This window comes from Scyliorhinus canicula, chromosome 26 (assembly GCF_902713615.1).
Source record: "Scyliorhinus canicula chromosome 26, sScyCan1.1, whole genome shotgun sequence".
In the NCBI taxonomy this organism is placed as follows: Eukaryota; Metazoa; Chordata; class Chondrichthyes; order Carcharhiniformes; family Scyliorhinidae; genus Scyliorhinus; species Scyliorhinus canicula.
Genome location: NC_052171.1, coordinates 9,777,888 through 9,794,010, shown reverse-complemented (window position 1 = coordinate 9,794,010; position 16,123 = coordinate 9,777,888). Strand labels below are relative to the sequence as shown.

Here is a 16,123-nt window from a genome sequence, read left to right as displayed (position 1 = left end):
TTGAGGTACGCCTGGCTCATGTCCAGGTTCGTGAAGGAGTGGCCCCCAGCTAACTTTGCATACCGGTCCTCTCTGGTACCATGTCCAGGTGAGAGGCCCTGTTGACGGTCATTTTATAGGCACCACACAGACTTGTCTGGCTTCAGCACAGGAACCACGGGTGCTGCCCACTCTGCAAACTGGACTGGGGCACGTGATGCCTCGGTTCTCCAGGCAGCTCAGCTCGTCATCCACCTTCCACAGCTTGGGACCAGACAAACTCTAAGATATTTGGACTGGGATTCTGTTTCGCCTCGGCTTTTAGGCATAGCTCCCTTTACTTTTCCCGGGCCGCCCCGGGAAACGCGTGGATACTTTCCAAGGACGAAGTACAAACCAACAGTGCTGATCAGGAAGATTTGTTGCCAGTCCAGGTGGAGTCGTTGTAACCAATCACGGCCAAGGAGGTACTGGTTAGGTGGGGTTGCAGGGATTTATAGAATTTACAGTGCAGAAGGAGGCCATTCGGCCCATCGAGTCTGCACCGGCCCTGGGAAAGAGCACCCTACCCAAGCCCACGACCCCCACCCAACCTTTTTGGACACTAAGGGCAATTTATCGTGGCCAATCCACCTAACCTGCACATCTTCGGACTATGGGAGGAAACCGGAGCACCCGGCGGAAACCCACGCAGACACGGGGGGAGAACGTGCAGACTCCGCACAGACAGTGACTCAAGCCGGGAATCGAACCTGGGACCCCGAAGCTGTGAAGCAACTGTGCTAACCACTGTGCTACCGTGCTGATGGGGCGGGGGAAGTGGGCCTAGGTAAGATGCTCTTCAGAGGATCAGCGCAGACTCAATGGGCCGAATGGCCTCCTTCTGCACAGTAAGGATTCCATGATTCTATTCTATAATTCTATACCAGTGTTGTAGCTGTACTGGAACAGCTTGACTAGGGGTGCAGCACGTTCTGGAGCACAAGTCTTCAGTACTATTGCTGGGATATTGTCAGGGCCCACAGCCATAGCAATATCCAGCGCCTTCAGCTGTTTCTTGATATCACGTGATATCTGTGATGCTGGGGACCTCCTGAGGAGACCTAGATGGATTATCCACTTGGTATTTCTGGCTGAAGATTGTTGTAAATGACTCAGTCTTGTCTTTGCACATTCGTCTTGTGCTCCTCTATCATTGAGGATGGAGATATTTGTGGATCCTCCTCCTCCAGTGAATTGTTTAATTGTCCAACACCATTCACAACTGGATGTGACTGCAGAGCTTCCTGGGGACAGTGTTGAGGGAGCTTCACTCTGTATCTAACCCCGGGCTATACCTGTCCTGGGAGTGTTTGATGGGGACGGTGTAGAGGGAGCTTTACCCTGTATCTAACCCCGTGCTGTACCTGTCCTGGGAGTGTTTGATGGAGACAGTGTAGAGGGAGCTTTACTCTGTATCTAACCCCGTGTTGTACCTGTCCTGGGAGTGTTTGATGGGGACAGTGTAGAGGGAGCTTTACTCTGTATCTAACCCTGTGCTGTACCTGTCCTGGGAGTGTTTGATGGGGACAGTGTAGAGGGAGCTTTACTCTGTATCTAACCCCGTGCTGTACCTGTCCTGGGAGTGTTTGATGGGGACAGTGTAGAGGGAGCTTACCTCTGTATCTAACCCCGTGCTGTACCTGTCCTGGGAATGTTTGATGGGGACAGTGTAGAGGGAGCTTTACTCTGTATCTAACCCCGTGCTGTACCTGTCCTGGGAGTGTTTGATGGAGGACAGTGTGGAGGGAGCTTCACTCTGTATCTAACCCCGTGCTGTACCTGTCCTGGGAGTGTTTGATGGGGACAGTGTAGAGGGAGCTTCACTCTGTATCTAACCCCGTGCTGTACCTGTCCTGGGAGTGTTTGATGGGGACAGTGTTGAGGGAGCTTTACTCTGTGTCTAACCCCGTGCTGTACCTGTCCTGGGAATGTTTGATGGGGACAGTGCAGAGGGTGCTTTACTCTGTATCTAACCCCATGCTGTACCTGTCCTGGGAATGTTTGATGGAGACAGTGTAGAGGGAGCTTTACTCTGTATCTAACCCCGTACTGTACCTGTCCTGGGAGAGTTTGATGGGGACAGTACAGAGGGAGCTTTACTCTGTATCTAACCCCGTGCTGTACCTGTCCTGGGAGTGTATGATGGACACAGTGTAGAGGGAGCTTTACTCTGTATCTAACCCCGTGCTGTACCTGTCCTGGGAGTGTTTGATGGGGACAGTGTAGAGGGAGCTTTACTCTGTATCTAACCCCGTGCTGTTCCTGTCCTGGGAGTGTTTGATGCGGACAGTGTGGAGGGAGCTTTACTCTGTATCTAACCCCGTGCTGTACCTGTCCTGGGAGTGTTTGATGGGGACAGTGTGGAGGGAGCTTCACTCTGTATCTAACCCTCATTAGATCTAACCTGCTCCGTTCTAGATCTTGCCTTTGAGGGGGATCTCCCCTGACCGAGGATACAATGCCAATCAGCTGTCTGAGCGATTTTCATTTCATTTCATTTTCTGCATCTTATCCCAATTACGTATGCTCTTTGGAATGACCAACGTACCTTGTCAATGTTCTCTGCTAATGTCAGTGGACTGCTATTCAAGACGTCCCGGCTCAGGGGAGTTGTGGGTTCAGATCCCACCACGTCACTAATCTCAGTAATGATGACCATTAACTTTGTCGTAATAACCCATCGGGTTCACTGATGTCCTCTAGGGAAGGAAATCTGCCGTCCTTACCCGGTCTGGCCTAGATATGACTCCAGGCCCCATAGCATATGGGGTTGACTTTTAACTGGCTATCGCAAGCCCGTTCCCTGGTCCCGAACCACTGCAGAGAGAGAGAGAGGTCGGACCGCGTGGACTGCAGTGGGCTCAAGGGGGCGCCTCGCCACCTTTCCATCTCGAGGAGGAATGAGGGACGGGCCTGGTCCGCGACGCCGTCGTCCCGGGAAATTGAAGCGAGCCGCAGGCCTTAATTCGGAGGGAGAGGGCGTTTGCCGGTTGACGTCCCAAGATGCTCCTTTCGTAGGCCTTGCCGCTCAGGCGATACGGCCCCCTCAGCAGAACAGCAAAAGGAAATGAGCTCAGCCGAAATCCTAAGTCCTTCAGGCCCCATTAAAAGCCTGGTCAATAGCCACCTGGTCTGCCTAATGCACGTCTCTGAGCAGGCTAAAACCTCGTATTGATCCAGCCGTGTTTAATATTTCAGGATAGAGCCCTCAGTCGATGCGCTGCCCCTAATGAATTTGGGAAGTTTCGCAAAACCGCGATTGGGACGCTGCTGACGGCAGGGGTAATTCTGACAGAGAGCTGACCTTGGTCTGCGATTTAATAAAGCTTCAGATTTATAGCAGTTCAATAAATTATGAGGCTTGGTGAATTTAGATCCGTCGCAAAAGCTCCCTCCGTCGCCAGTCAGGCCCGGGGAGCACACCCGCAAGGCTTCGCTCTCTATCCGCGTCCTTAAACGCCGTCCAAGGCAGGAGCAATCGGGTCAACGGGAGCTCGGGTCACGGCAGGCGATAGTGAGGGGTCAAAGTTTAAGGGGACACACTGAAGCTAAGACAGGCATGGAGAGAGGCGGGGAGGGGTAGGGATGGAATGTTAGGCCTCAGGCTGACTCCAGGCAAGGATGGGGGAGGGGAGTGGGGGGGGGGGGGGGCGGGGGAGGGCAAGTAATTCAGTCCAGCTCCGACGAAAGCCGGCGCGGTGGCACGCCAGTTAGCACTGCTGCCTCACAGCGCCAGGGACCCTGGTTTGATTCCAGCCTCAGGTGACTGTGTGCTGAATCTGCACGTTCTCCCCGTGTGTGCGTGGGTTTCCTCCGGGTGCTCCGGTTTCCTCCCACAGTCCAAAGATGTGCAGGTTGGGCGGATCGACCATGATCAATTGACCTTTAGTGTCCAAAGATGTGCAGGTTAGGTGGGGTTACGGGGATAGAATGGGGGGGGGGGGTAGGTAAGGAGCTCTTTCGGAGGGTCGGTGCAGACTCGATGGCCTGAATGGCCTCCTTCTGCAATGTAGGGTATCAGTGCTTCTATGGAAAGGTCACAAGGTTCAATGGAGAGGCACATCGAGCGATCCGCTCCACGAGTCTATCGTGACCCCAGTCACGACAAGCCTTTCACTCAGGAAAGTGCTATTAGCTCACCCCCCCCCCCCCGTTAGTCAGCAGGGCAGGTCAACACCTACCTCTTGACGTCCAGAACACCGTTGCCCCGTTGGCTGCCTTCCCGCCACAGGTTTTGACGAGATGAATTCAGAAACGGCTCCCGGGGCCTTCAAAGGTTCCAACCCTTGGCCATTGGGGGTGGTGCATTCTGGGAGGGCTGAACCCATTCCCTGAGCTAGGGGGGCTGCACTGTGATGCTGGGGATGCTGGGTAGCATCAGGGCAGGGCAATTAGAGATGGGCAATAAATGCAGGGATAGCTGGGGATGGCAACGCCCTATAAATGAATAAAAGAAATCATTGACGCAGAACGATTTGTGTCAAATTAATTGTGTTGGGAGGGGGTGAAGTTTGTCATCCTACCCCTTTTGCCAGTGGGCGGGTTTTGACAGTGGGCAAGGGGGCATGGGGTGGCATGTAGAATTGGTGGGTGCCAATCCACCGCTTTCCCATTCACCCCCAAATTAGGTGGCCAATAGCCTGCCTGTCCTTCGGCCTGTCCGGGTCCTAAAGCGCTCAGTGACGATGTCAAAGGCAGGGCCCTCTCCTCTGAAGGGGTTTGACAGAGAGCCAGATGGAAGAGTGCGAAGCCATCCATTTTGGGCGGATGAATACAAAGGCAACTTACCTAAATTAAGAGGAATTTCAAAATGCTTCGGTACAGAGGGATCTGGGTGCCTTAGTGAATGAATCACAGGAAGTTAGTATGTCGGCGCAGCCGGTAATAAGGACGGCAATTGGAGTTGCGGCATTCATCGCTAAATGAACAGAGTATGAAAGTCAGCAGGTGTTGCTACAGCTGTACAATGCACTGGCGTTTCCGCATCCGAAGTACTTCACACAGTTTAGGTCCCCCTTATTTGAGGAAGCGTGTAGATTAATTTGAGGTGGTTCAGGGAAGGTTCACCAGCTCGACTCCAGGGATGAGGTACTTGTCTTCTGAAGAAAGACTGAGCAGTTTAGGCCCATCCTCGCTGGAGTTTAGAATGGGGCTTGAGGGGCTGAATGGTCTACTCCTGTTCCTAGTTCTTCTGTTCTTAAGATCTGATGGACGGGCTGGTTATTAATATCCATGGATAGAAAGAAAATGAACTTAAGGGGCAGAGGCCGCCAAGGTCAATGCTAATCTCTCAGACGGGAGGGTGTTGGGGAGGAATATTGTCCGAGGGTCAATGCTAGGATCGCTGCCTTTTGTACATCGACTCACCTTTGAAGGTAATTTGACATATTGAGAGAGTAATGAGCAAAGAATGTGGGACCTTGTGGTTCATAAGTAGAGGTGTTGAGCACAAAAGCCTGGGAGTTAGGCCGAACCTTCGCAAAGTACTAGTTGGTCCCCAACTACAGCATTGTGTCCGGTTCTCGTCGCCACACTTTAGGAAGGGATGTGAGAGGGTCCTCGAGAGGCTGCAGAGATTTACCAGATTGATCCCAGGGAGCCGCTGCGGTCCGTGTGGTGTAGGTACACCCACTATGCTGTTAGGGAGGGAGTTACAGGATTTTGACCCAGCGACAGTGAAGGAACGGCCAATATATTTCCAAGTCGGGGCGGTGAGTGACTTGGAGGGGAACCTCCAGGTGGTGGGGTTCCCAGGTATCTGCTGCTCTTGTCCTTCTAGATGGTAGAGGCGTGGGTTTGGAAGGTGCTGCCTAAGGAGCCTTGGTGAGTTGTTGCAGTGCATCTTGTAGATGGTACACACGGCTGCCACTGTGCGTCGGTGGTGGAGGGAGTGAATGTTTGTGGATGGGGTGCCGATCAAGCGGGGCTGCTTTGTCCTGGATGATGTGGAGCTTCTTGAGTGTTGTTGGGAGCAGCACTCATCCAGGCAAGTGGAGAGTATTCCATCACATGCCTGACTTGTGCCTTGTAGATGGTGGACAGGCTTTGGGGGGAGTCAGGAGGTGAGTTACTCTCCGCAGGATTCCCAGCCTCTGGCCTGCTCTGGTAGCCACAGTATTTATATGGCTGGGTCCAGTTCAGTGTCTGGTCAATGGTGACCCCCCCAGGATGTTGACGGAATTGCATCTGAAACCGTTAATGTGTTAGTCAAAAAGTTGGAATGATACGGATTAGAAACTATTGAATCCAAAACTCTAAGGCCCATGTGCTGCAGATTTTGGGCAGCACGGTAGCATAGTGGTTAGCACAGTTGCTTCACAGCGCCAGGGTCCTGGGTTCGATTCCCGGCTTGGGTCACTGTCTGTGCGGAGTCTGCACGTTCTGCCCCGTGTCTGCGTGGGTTTCCTCCGGGTGCTCCGGTTTCCTCCCACAGTCCAAAGATGTACAGGTTGGGTGGGTTGGCCATGATAAATTGCCCCTTAGTGTCCAAAGGTTAGGTGGGTTTACGGGGATAGGGTGCGGGCGTAGGTAGTCGCTCTTTCCAAGGGCCGGTGCAGACTCGATGGGCCAAATGGCCTCCTTCTGCACTGTAAATTCTATGTTCTTTGTATACTGTCCAGCACAATTAAAAAAAAAACATTTCAGTTCCGTCTGAGATCTGAGGCGTGATCTCCAGCCAGGAAAGTGCTTCCTCGGCCTAGGTTAATGAGGCTCGATTGTGTAACTCGAGGACCTATTGTGGCCATACTATCTTGAAGATGTGCTCCGAGAGAGGGGCTTTAATTTAATCGCCTCGATGTTATCAGTGAGGGAAAGTGTACGAGTGGCTGGAAATTTCATTTCAAGCTGTTTTGTTTAAGAGACTGGGCCAGAGTTAATTATTGAAAAGTGAGCTGCAATTGCTTATGACAAAGCAGTATGCGGCATTCAAGGGATCAATAATGCTATTTGTATCTCGACTGAGCCTCGAATATTTTAGTCACGAATCATGCTTTTGTTACGTGGGGGTGGGGGGGGGGGGGGGGCGGTTTGAGGGCCAGGTGGTCTTTGGTTTAATGTCAGGGTTAGGCCCGACAATAGAGGCAGGCAATGAATTAACCGCCTACTACTGGTCTTCTTTCTGGCTAGGCCTCAGGCTTCACTTATTGGGAGCCATTAATCCTTCCCTAGATCCCTTTGGCCCTGTGGTTGTGGAGCAAGGTGAGGATTAGTTGGCAGGGAGGGGTATAATAATTTGATGGGACTAATGTCAGGCGTAAAAGAATCATACAGTGCAGAAGGAGGCCATTCAGCCCGTCAAGTCTGCACCGATCCTCCACCCTATCCTTGTAACCCATTAAACCCCACCTAACCTAAGTAAGCACGGCCAATCCACCTAACCTGCACATCGTTGGACTGTGGGAGGAAACCGGAGCACCCGGAGGAAACCCACAGAGACACGGGGAGGATGTGCAGACTCCGCACAGGCAGTGATCCAAGCCGGGAATCGAACCTGGGACCCTCGAGCTGTGAAGCAACTGTGCTAACCACCGTGCTACAGTGCGGCCCAGCAAGGAGTCGAAGTAACAGGGAGCAGCGGGTGGCGATATGGTGTCTTCCTCAGGCTGGCGGGCAGGATCCAGTGGAGGGTCGGTGCGGACTCGATGGGCCGAATGGCCTCCTTCTGCACTGTATGAATTCGATGATGGATGCCGCAGGGTTCAGCGCTGTGATCGCAGCTCTCCACAATACAGATTCATGATTCGGAGGAAGGATCAGAGTGTACAGATCTGCGGGTGATGCAAAGCTGGGGGTGGAGGCAGGTTGTGAGGAGGATCTAAATAGTTTACAGGGAGATAGCGGCAAGTTAAGTGATTGGGCAGAAAGTTGGCCGACGGAATTGAATATGGGAACATGCGAGATTGTTCACTTTGGAAGAAAACAATGAGAAGGCGGATTTTTATCTAAATGGAGAGAGATTGCAGAAAGTTGGAGCACAATGGGACTTGGGGGGGGGGGGGGGGGGGGTCGCTGTTCATGAAACCCAGAAAGATAGCAGACAGGTACAGAAGGAACGGGGAAGGGAAGTGGAATACTGCCTTTTATTTATACTGGAGTACAAAAGTACAGAGGCGTTCCGCAGCTGAGGTACTAGTGAGGCCACATTAGAATACTGTACAGTTCTGGTCCCCTTATTTAAGCAAAGATATATTATCACTGGAGGCAGGACGGAGGAGGATTACTGGGATGATCCCGGAGATGGAGGGACTGAAATTTGAGGAAAGATTAATCAGGTTGGGCCTGTATTCCTCCGAGTTCAGAAGAATGGGAGGCGATAGGATTGGAACATGTAAGGGGGCGGGATTCTGTGATCCTGAGGCTAAGTGTTGACGCCATCCCGGGCGGAGAATCGCCGGGGGGATCCTCATAGAGCGGCCCCCCAACCTGCGCCGCAGCGACCACGCTGGCCCCGATGGCGCCGATTCTCCGCTCTGTGGAGAATCACGTCCCGTCGTCGCCGATTCGCACCGGTCACGGCGATTCTCCGGCCCAGCCCCCGGCTGAGAGAATCCCTCCCCAGATTCCGAGGGGGTCCGTCAGGGTCAATGTTGGGAGGACGTTTCCCCTCATGGGAGAATGTAGGACCAGAGGGCGGAGTCCCAGAATAAGGGGGAGCTCATTGAAGACGGACTTGAGGGAGAATTTCTTCTCTCGCAGAGCGGGGAATCTTTGGGAATTCTTTACCTCAGGAAGCTGTGGAGGCCGCGTCCTGGAACATGTTCAAGGCCGAGATCGATAGGTTTTTAATCAGGAGGGGAATTAGGATTACGGAGAGAAGGCAGGAAAGTGGATTAGTGAGTGTTAGATCGGCCAGGATCTTATTGAATGGCGGAGCAGGCTCGAAGGGCTGAATGGCTGGCTCTGCTTCCTATTTCTTATGGAGTTATAGAGCGCATCCATTCTGCAGATCAAACTCTTGCCCGCAGCCCTTGGTTAGGGCACGTCGAGGTGCTTATCCGAGGGTGCGATCTTACAATCCCTCCTGCCAGTGCGCCATTCCAGTCCAGCTTCCCATGGGCACTTCGGCCTCCATATTCCCCCTATCAATTCGTCCAGGCCTCCGTGTGGAAAAGCCTGGAGGCCGAGCCGACCACAGATTCACCCCGTTGAAGAGCAAAGCCCTGCCCCGCGACGGGCTGGGTGGGGGGAGGGGGTGAAGAAGCATCCTCCACCGTTCCATCCGTAGCACGGCACGACCGGCGGCCATTTTGTTGCAGCTGGGCACCTTGTCCTGGGTGTCTTTTCCAACCGCCCCGGAGGCCCCTGCCTGGCGTGGGACTCTGATTGGCACAGAGTGGGTGGAGGTAGGGAGGAAAGAGATGGCGCTGTTGGGCAGTTCGCCCTCTCTGCGTCCCTCATAATGTTGTCCACCTCAATCAGGTCCCCCCTCAGCCTTCTCTGCTCCAAAGAAAACAACCCCAGCCTTACCAGCCTCTCTTCATAGCTGAAACGCTCCAGCCCAGGGCAACATCCTGGTGAATCTCCTCTGCTCCCTCTCCAGGGCTATCTGAGCTATTTTTAACCGTGGCATAATTGCCCGGGCGACACGGTGGCGCAGTGGTTAGCACTGCTGGCTCACGGCGCCGAGGACCCGGGATCGATCCTGGCCCTGGGTCACTGTCCGTGTGGAGTTTGCACATTCTCCCCGTGTCTGCGTGGGTCTCACCCCCACAACCCAAAGATGTGCAGGGTAGGTGGATTGGCCGCGGTAAGTTGCCCCTTAATTGGGGGGAAAAAAAGAATTGGGTAGTCTAAATTTACAAAGTAGAATAATTGCGTATCTCTGCCGCCCCCTGTGGGCTTGCCGATGAAGTGATTCGATTTGCCGTGCCTCCTGTTTGAGGTCCAGCTGGATCAGCTACACCCACTCAGCGGAACGCCGGGGTCGGACAGGCTACCCTGTTCCTGAGCGAACACAGCGAAGATCATTTCCCCCCCTCGACCAACTGCTTCGAAAACGGTGCTGTTGGGTGGGATCTTCCCTGCTCCCATTGGCTGCCCTGTTCCCGGGCCGTCGCTTCGCAAAGCCCCCTTAGGTCGTGCCGGAGTGGAAACACAAATCGTTCTCCTGAACGGGCAGGCGGCTAATTAAACAATATAAACGCCTGTTCGCCCTCTGCTAGTGAATCCCCCACATGGCAACGGCCCCGGGTTGCTGATTGCCCCGGGGAGAGTCAGAGTTGCCCTGGCAACAGGCCCCCGGGACGGGAATCGAACCCACCATTTTAGCCAGGGAGGACGCAATGATCGATTCCCGCCCCTCTGTTTCTCGCCCCGGTGTTCCAGTTCCCTTGCGGCCCGGTTGGGGCTATCTGACCCCCTCCAGCCCTCCTCCGACCCCCGAACCCCCGACCTCTGACCTCAGGCCTTCTCCTTCCACTCTGGGCCTGCCAACTACACGTCGGAATTCGCTCAATCCTCTCCCTCCTGCGTCGAGTCCTCGCTCTTTCAGTCAGCTTTGAATGCGGGCCCCCTCCACCCTCCTGCCCTCCATACCTCCTCCCGGGCCTCAGCGCCAATCTGAACCTGCTTACATCTCCGAAACGTTCGACGTTGCACACAGACCCAAACCCTCCTCTCCATCGACCGTCTGCAGAAGGGAAGTTACGTTCAACGTCCACAAAAGCACAGCCCGTGTTTCGAGGCCCTGCGCCCGGGAAGGCTCGGAGACGGCGAGGAAAGGATTCACGGGGAACCGATCTCCGGATGGGGGGGACTTCAGTCACCGGGATGGATTGGGAGAAGCTGGGATCGTCCTCGGAGGAGGAGAGGAGGAGATTGGATCGAGGCGGCCAAAATCTTGAGGGGGAGTTGAGGGGGGGGGGGAAGCGACGTGAGGAAAATCTTTTCCATCCCCTCTCACTCTTCTTTTTTTTAAAATTTAGATTACCCAATTATTTTTTCTATTAAGGGGCAATTTAGCGTGGCCAATCCACCTACTCTGCACATTTTTGGGTTGTGGGGCGAAACCCACGCAGACACGGGGAGAATGTGCAAACTCCACACGGACAGTGACCCAGAGCCATGCCGGGATCGAACCTGGGACCGCAGCGCCGTGAGGCAGTTGTGCTAACCACTAGGCCACCGTGCTGCCCCCCTCTCACTCTTCTAAACTCCGATGAATATAATCCTCGCCGACTTAGTCTCTCCTCATATGACAGCCCCGCCATCCCAGGAATCAGCCTGGTAAACCTTCGCTGCCCTCCCTCCATCGCAAAAACATCCTCCTCAGATAAGGACCCCAAAACGGCACACAATGCTCCAGGTGTGGCCTCACCAATGCCTGATGCAATTGCAGTAAAACATCCCGATTCCTTTACTCAAATCCTCTCGCTATGAACAGAAAACTACCATTTGCCGTCTTTACTGCCTGCCGTACCTGTCACATTTCGCTTGTTAAAGTATTGAAAACCTTTACTGCAAGAGGATTAGGGTTATGGGAGAAGGCAGGAGAATGGGGGTGAGAAAAATATCAGCCATGATTGAATGGCGGAGCTGACTCGATGGGCCGAGTGGCCTAATTCAGCTCCTCTGTCTTATGGTCTTATTTCCCTGACTTGCCTTGTTAAAACAAGGGCCACAAAGATTTCTGCACTTGTAATCGGAGATAATTAGGGTTTAACTGCCGCAGACCCAAGTCAATTAGTAAGGTATCGTTTTCCCTGACGATGTGAGAATCATTTCCAAATTAGGTCCTCCTGTGGGTCTGCCCGTGTTCATGGCAACGTAAACCTAAAATTTTCACTGAGTCCTGCTTGATACAAGTTACACATTCAAAACATGGAGTGTGGAGGGAATACTCTCCACTTGTCTGGATGGTGCAGCTCCCAACAACACTCGAGAAGCTCCACACCATCCAGGACAAGCAGCCCCGCTTGATCGGCAACCCCCATCCACAAACATTCACTCCCTCCACCAACCGACGCCAGCCGGCAGCCGTGTGTACCAATCTACAAGATGCACTGCAGCAACTCACCAAGGCTCCTTAGGCAGCACCTTCCAAACCCACGGCCCTCTACCATCTAGAAGGACAGGGGCAGCAGATACCTGGGAACCCCACACCTGCAGGTTCCCCTCCAAGTCACTCACCCGCGCCCGACTTGGAAATAGGCCATCCTGCATCCATAAGACCACAAGACCATAAGAGCTGAATTAGGCCACTCGGCCCATCGAGTCTGCTCCGCCATTCAATCATGTCTGATATTTTTCTCATCCCCATTTCTCCCTGCCTTCTCCCCATAACCCCTCACCCCCTTATTAATCAAGAACCTATCTATCTCTGTCTTAACGACGCTCAGTGATTTGGCCTCCACAGCCTTCTGCGGCAACGAGTTACTCTTGAGTACACGGCTGTGAACCAGTAGCTCCTGATAACCCCCCCCTCCCCCCACCACGTCCACGATTTGACCACTTGTGACAATTCCCACAATTCAGCTGTGCAGGAAGTGAGGAGAGGGAGGGGGGGGGGGATGCGGGGTGGGTGAGGGGGGGGCGCAGAGGTGGGGGGGGGGGGGGGAAGGCTTTGAGGGGTGAAACTGGGAGGAAACCATCCGACTTTCTTTCCCAGTATTCCGATAGGACCGATGGGCGGGATTCCCCAGCCCCGTTTTCCGGCATGGAGCACCCCCGCCGCAGCGGATTTCCCGTCGACGAGAAACCCACATCCTGAATCTAACCATCTCTTAACCCCCCCTCCCCGTCCTATCCCCCCCACCCCCCACCGTATTTGCCCCCCCCACCCCACCCCCCCCCCGTAGCCCCTTCCTCACCCAGCACCTCAGACCCCTCACGTTGTTGGCATTTCCCTCGAGACTCGAAGCGTGACCAGGTTTTCAAAATGGCCGCCAGCCCCTCACTCCCGACGCGAGCTGTTATCCCGCCTGCTCTGAGCGCTGGTACCTGATTGCTGGTGCCCGGGGATGCTCACGTGCGGCGGAGCGGTGCTCGACGGGCACTGACTCCCCCTCCAGCCCAGACAGCGGCGCGTCTCCACGCCCAACACGGCCACCCATGCCCCCATGAGCAGCGAGTCTGCTCTCCAGCCGCACTGGCAGAGTGATGCGGGCGAAGCTGGCCTTTATCTGTACCGACGCCCAGCAACGCCCTCCCCTTCGCCAAACACACACACACACACAACTCTGTCACTCACCGATAAATCATTCAGCACTTTGATCCCCTGATCTTTGCTGATACGACCTTCTCTCTGCCCTCGATTGCAAACTGGCGCAGAGCAAGGTCCATCGGGACGGCACCTCACGTGAAGCGGCAGCGGGCTAGGGCAAGGAACTGGGATATCGCCATCTCTGGCCGGCGAGGTGGCGGGGGCGCGTGGTAAGAATCGATGGTTCCCTCGCTCCCCCTAACTGGACGCAGCGAATCAAGTGGCAGGCAGCCAATGGAACGGAATGCCGGCCTGTTTGCATTGGAGAGGGCACCCATTAGGGTGGGGGGGGGGGGGGGGGGGGGGAGGGTGGGACGATCCCATTTAATATCCCGTCCCATCGCCCACCGCATGCCCTCTCGTCTCCCCCCCAACCCCCCCCCCCCCAGCCTTTCGCATGGCGCTTTGCCAGGCTGTGCCAACTCGCGACATCATCAGCACCCACACTCCCCCCTTCCCAATACTCGGGATGACCCATCCCCTGATCGTCACTGCCGTAGGACCACCGGTCTGGGAATGATCTGGTTAAATCTAAACCCTCCCCCTTCCCCCAGCTGTAATCTGGCCCGCCCACTCTTCACTACCAGGGAAGGTCACCCTCACAGTGTCGCTGCCCTTTCATCCGAGTCTGTGCCCTTTCAAGTGGGAATCTCAAAGGCAGGCTGCTGGGGAGTGCACGGCATGCGCCCGGATATCTGGAGCCGGGATGGGCGGCCATCGCCGGCTGGAGATCAGCTCCGAAGCCGGAATCGGACGCGCTTCAATTTCAAAGCAGCCTCTGCTCCCCCCCACTCGAGCGAAACCGTTCCTGACTGCCAACAGTGCCAATCCCTCCTCAACCCGCCCCTCTCTCTAAAGGGGTCAAGTCCCGCAAATCCCGGATTTTCCAGGCCCGACAGTGATGGGAATCGTCACGGGCGGGAGGGAGGGTTTGGCGGGGCGGTGGGAAGGGTGGGGGTTTCGGGATGAGGAAAACCTGGCCTCAGTTCCTTCGCGATGACGACCTTGCGCGTCCGGCCTCTCTCAACGTGTGGACTGCGCACCATGCTGTGTTAGGGCCAGTGGTGTCTTACCCGCTCCCGGACGAACCCCCTGACTCATGATCCACTTGAACACGCAGCATTTCATCAGGGCCCGGCGAGAGAGGTGAGGCCTTTGGTAAACCCCAGCCTCCTTCTTCAGCCTGGCTTCTTCCACCGCAACGGAGTTTCCAATTTGGCCATCCTCAGATTTGCTCTTGTCCTGGGAACACAAAACGGTCGTTCAGTCATGTGCGGGGAAAGGTGAGGCAGACCGTGCTTGTCGCCACTAGAGTTCCAAAGAGGGAGGTGTGATGAACGTTGGAATTTCAGATATTCTGAGCGCGATGTACACGAATGGGGACATAGTCCCATTGCACGTTCGCGTGATTAACCTGGTGTTTCTAACCTCGCCTACACTTCAAAAATTAGATTACTGGCCGGAAGGTTCTTTGCGATAACTGCGGCAGAATTCTCCGTTTCTGAAACAAGTGTTGATGCCGGGACGCGATTCACGGACTTCAACAACAACAAAACTGGCGCCGAACCTGGACCGATTCAGCGACTGCGGAGGGGCTAGCACCGGGGCCACGTGGAACACAATCGATTCCAACGGAGACGGGCGCGATTCGCCGGGCCCGTGATTGACACTTGGGAGGCTGACAAGCTGCAGCCGCACAAACACATTACCCTCCCCACACACCATCCAGCCGCACACACACATTACCCTCCCCCACACACACTCATCCCAGCCTCACACACACATTACACTCCCCACACACACTCATCCCAGCCGCACACACACATTACACTCCCCACACCACTCATCCCAGCCGCACACACACATTACACTCCCCACACACTCATCCCAGCCCCACACACACATACACTCCCCACACACACTCATCCCAGCCTCACACACACATTACACTCCCCACACACACTCATCCCAGCCTCACACACACACATTACACTCCCCACACACACTCACCCAGCCTCACACACACATTACACTCCCCCACCCCTCATCCCAGCCTCACACACACATTACACTCCCCACACACACTCATCCCAGCCACACACACATTACACTCCCTCACACACTCATCCCAGCCCCACACACACATTACACTCCCACACACACTCATCCCAGACACACACACAATTACACTCCCCACACACACTCATCCCAGCCCCACACACATTACACTCCCCACACACACTCATCCCAGCCTCACCACACATTACACTCCCAACACACACTCATCCCAGCCGCACACACACTTACACTCCCCACACACACACTCATCCCAGCCGCACACACACATTACACTCCCACCCACACACCCACTCACCCAGCCGCACACACACATTACACTCCCCACACACACTCATCCCAGCCGCACACACACATTACACTCCCCCACACTCATCCCAGCCTCACACACATTACCCTCCCCACACACACTCATCCCAGCCCCACACCACATTACACTCCCCACACACCTCATCCCAGCCTCACACACACATTACCCTCCCCACACACACTCATCCCAGCCTCACACACACATTACACTCCCCACACACGCTCACCCCAGCCTCACACACACATTACACTCCCCACACACACTCATCCCAGCCGCACACACATTACACTACCCACCACACTCATCCCAGCCTCACACACACATACACTCCCCACACACACTCATCCCAGCCCCACACACACATTACACCCCCCACACACTCATCCCAGCCTCACACACCATTACACTCCCCACACACACTCATCCCAGCCGCACACACACATTACACTCCCCACACACACTCATCCAGCCTCACACACACATTACCCTCCCCACACACACTCATCCCAGCCTCA

At 54.8% G+C, this 16,123-nt stretch overlaps 1 protein-coding gene across 1 annotated transcript in view; it reads right to left on the bottom strand.

Annotated features, from left to right (window-relative positions):
- The window catches only part of LOC119957551 (calsenilin-like), a 62,018-nt gene that overhangs the window by 39,330 nt on the left and 6,565 nt on the right, over positions 1-16,123 (bottom strand). The window contains exon 2 of the mRNA XM_038785699.1: positions 14,296-14,464. Coding sequence (XP_038641627.1) covers positions 14,296-14,464 — 169 coding nt within the window. The remainder of the gene's footprint in view (positions 1-14,295; positions 14,465-16,123) is intronic.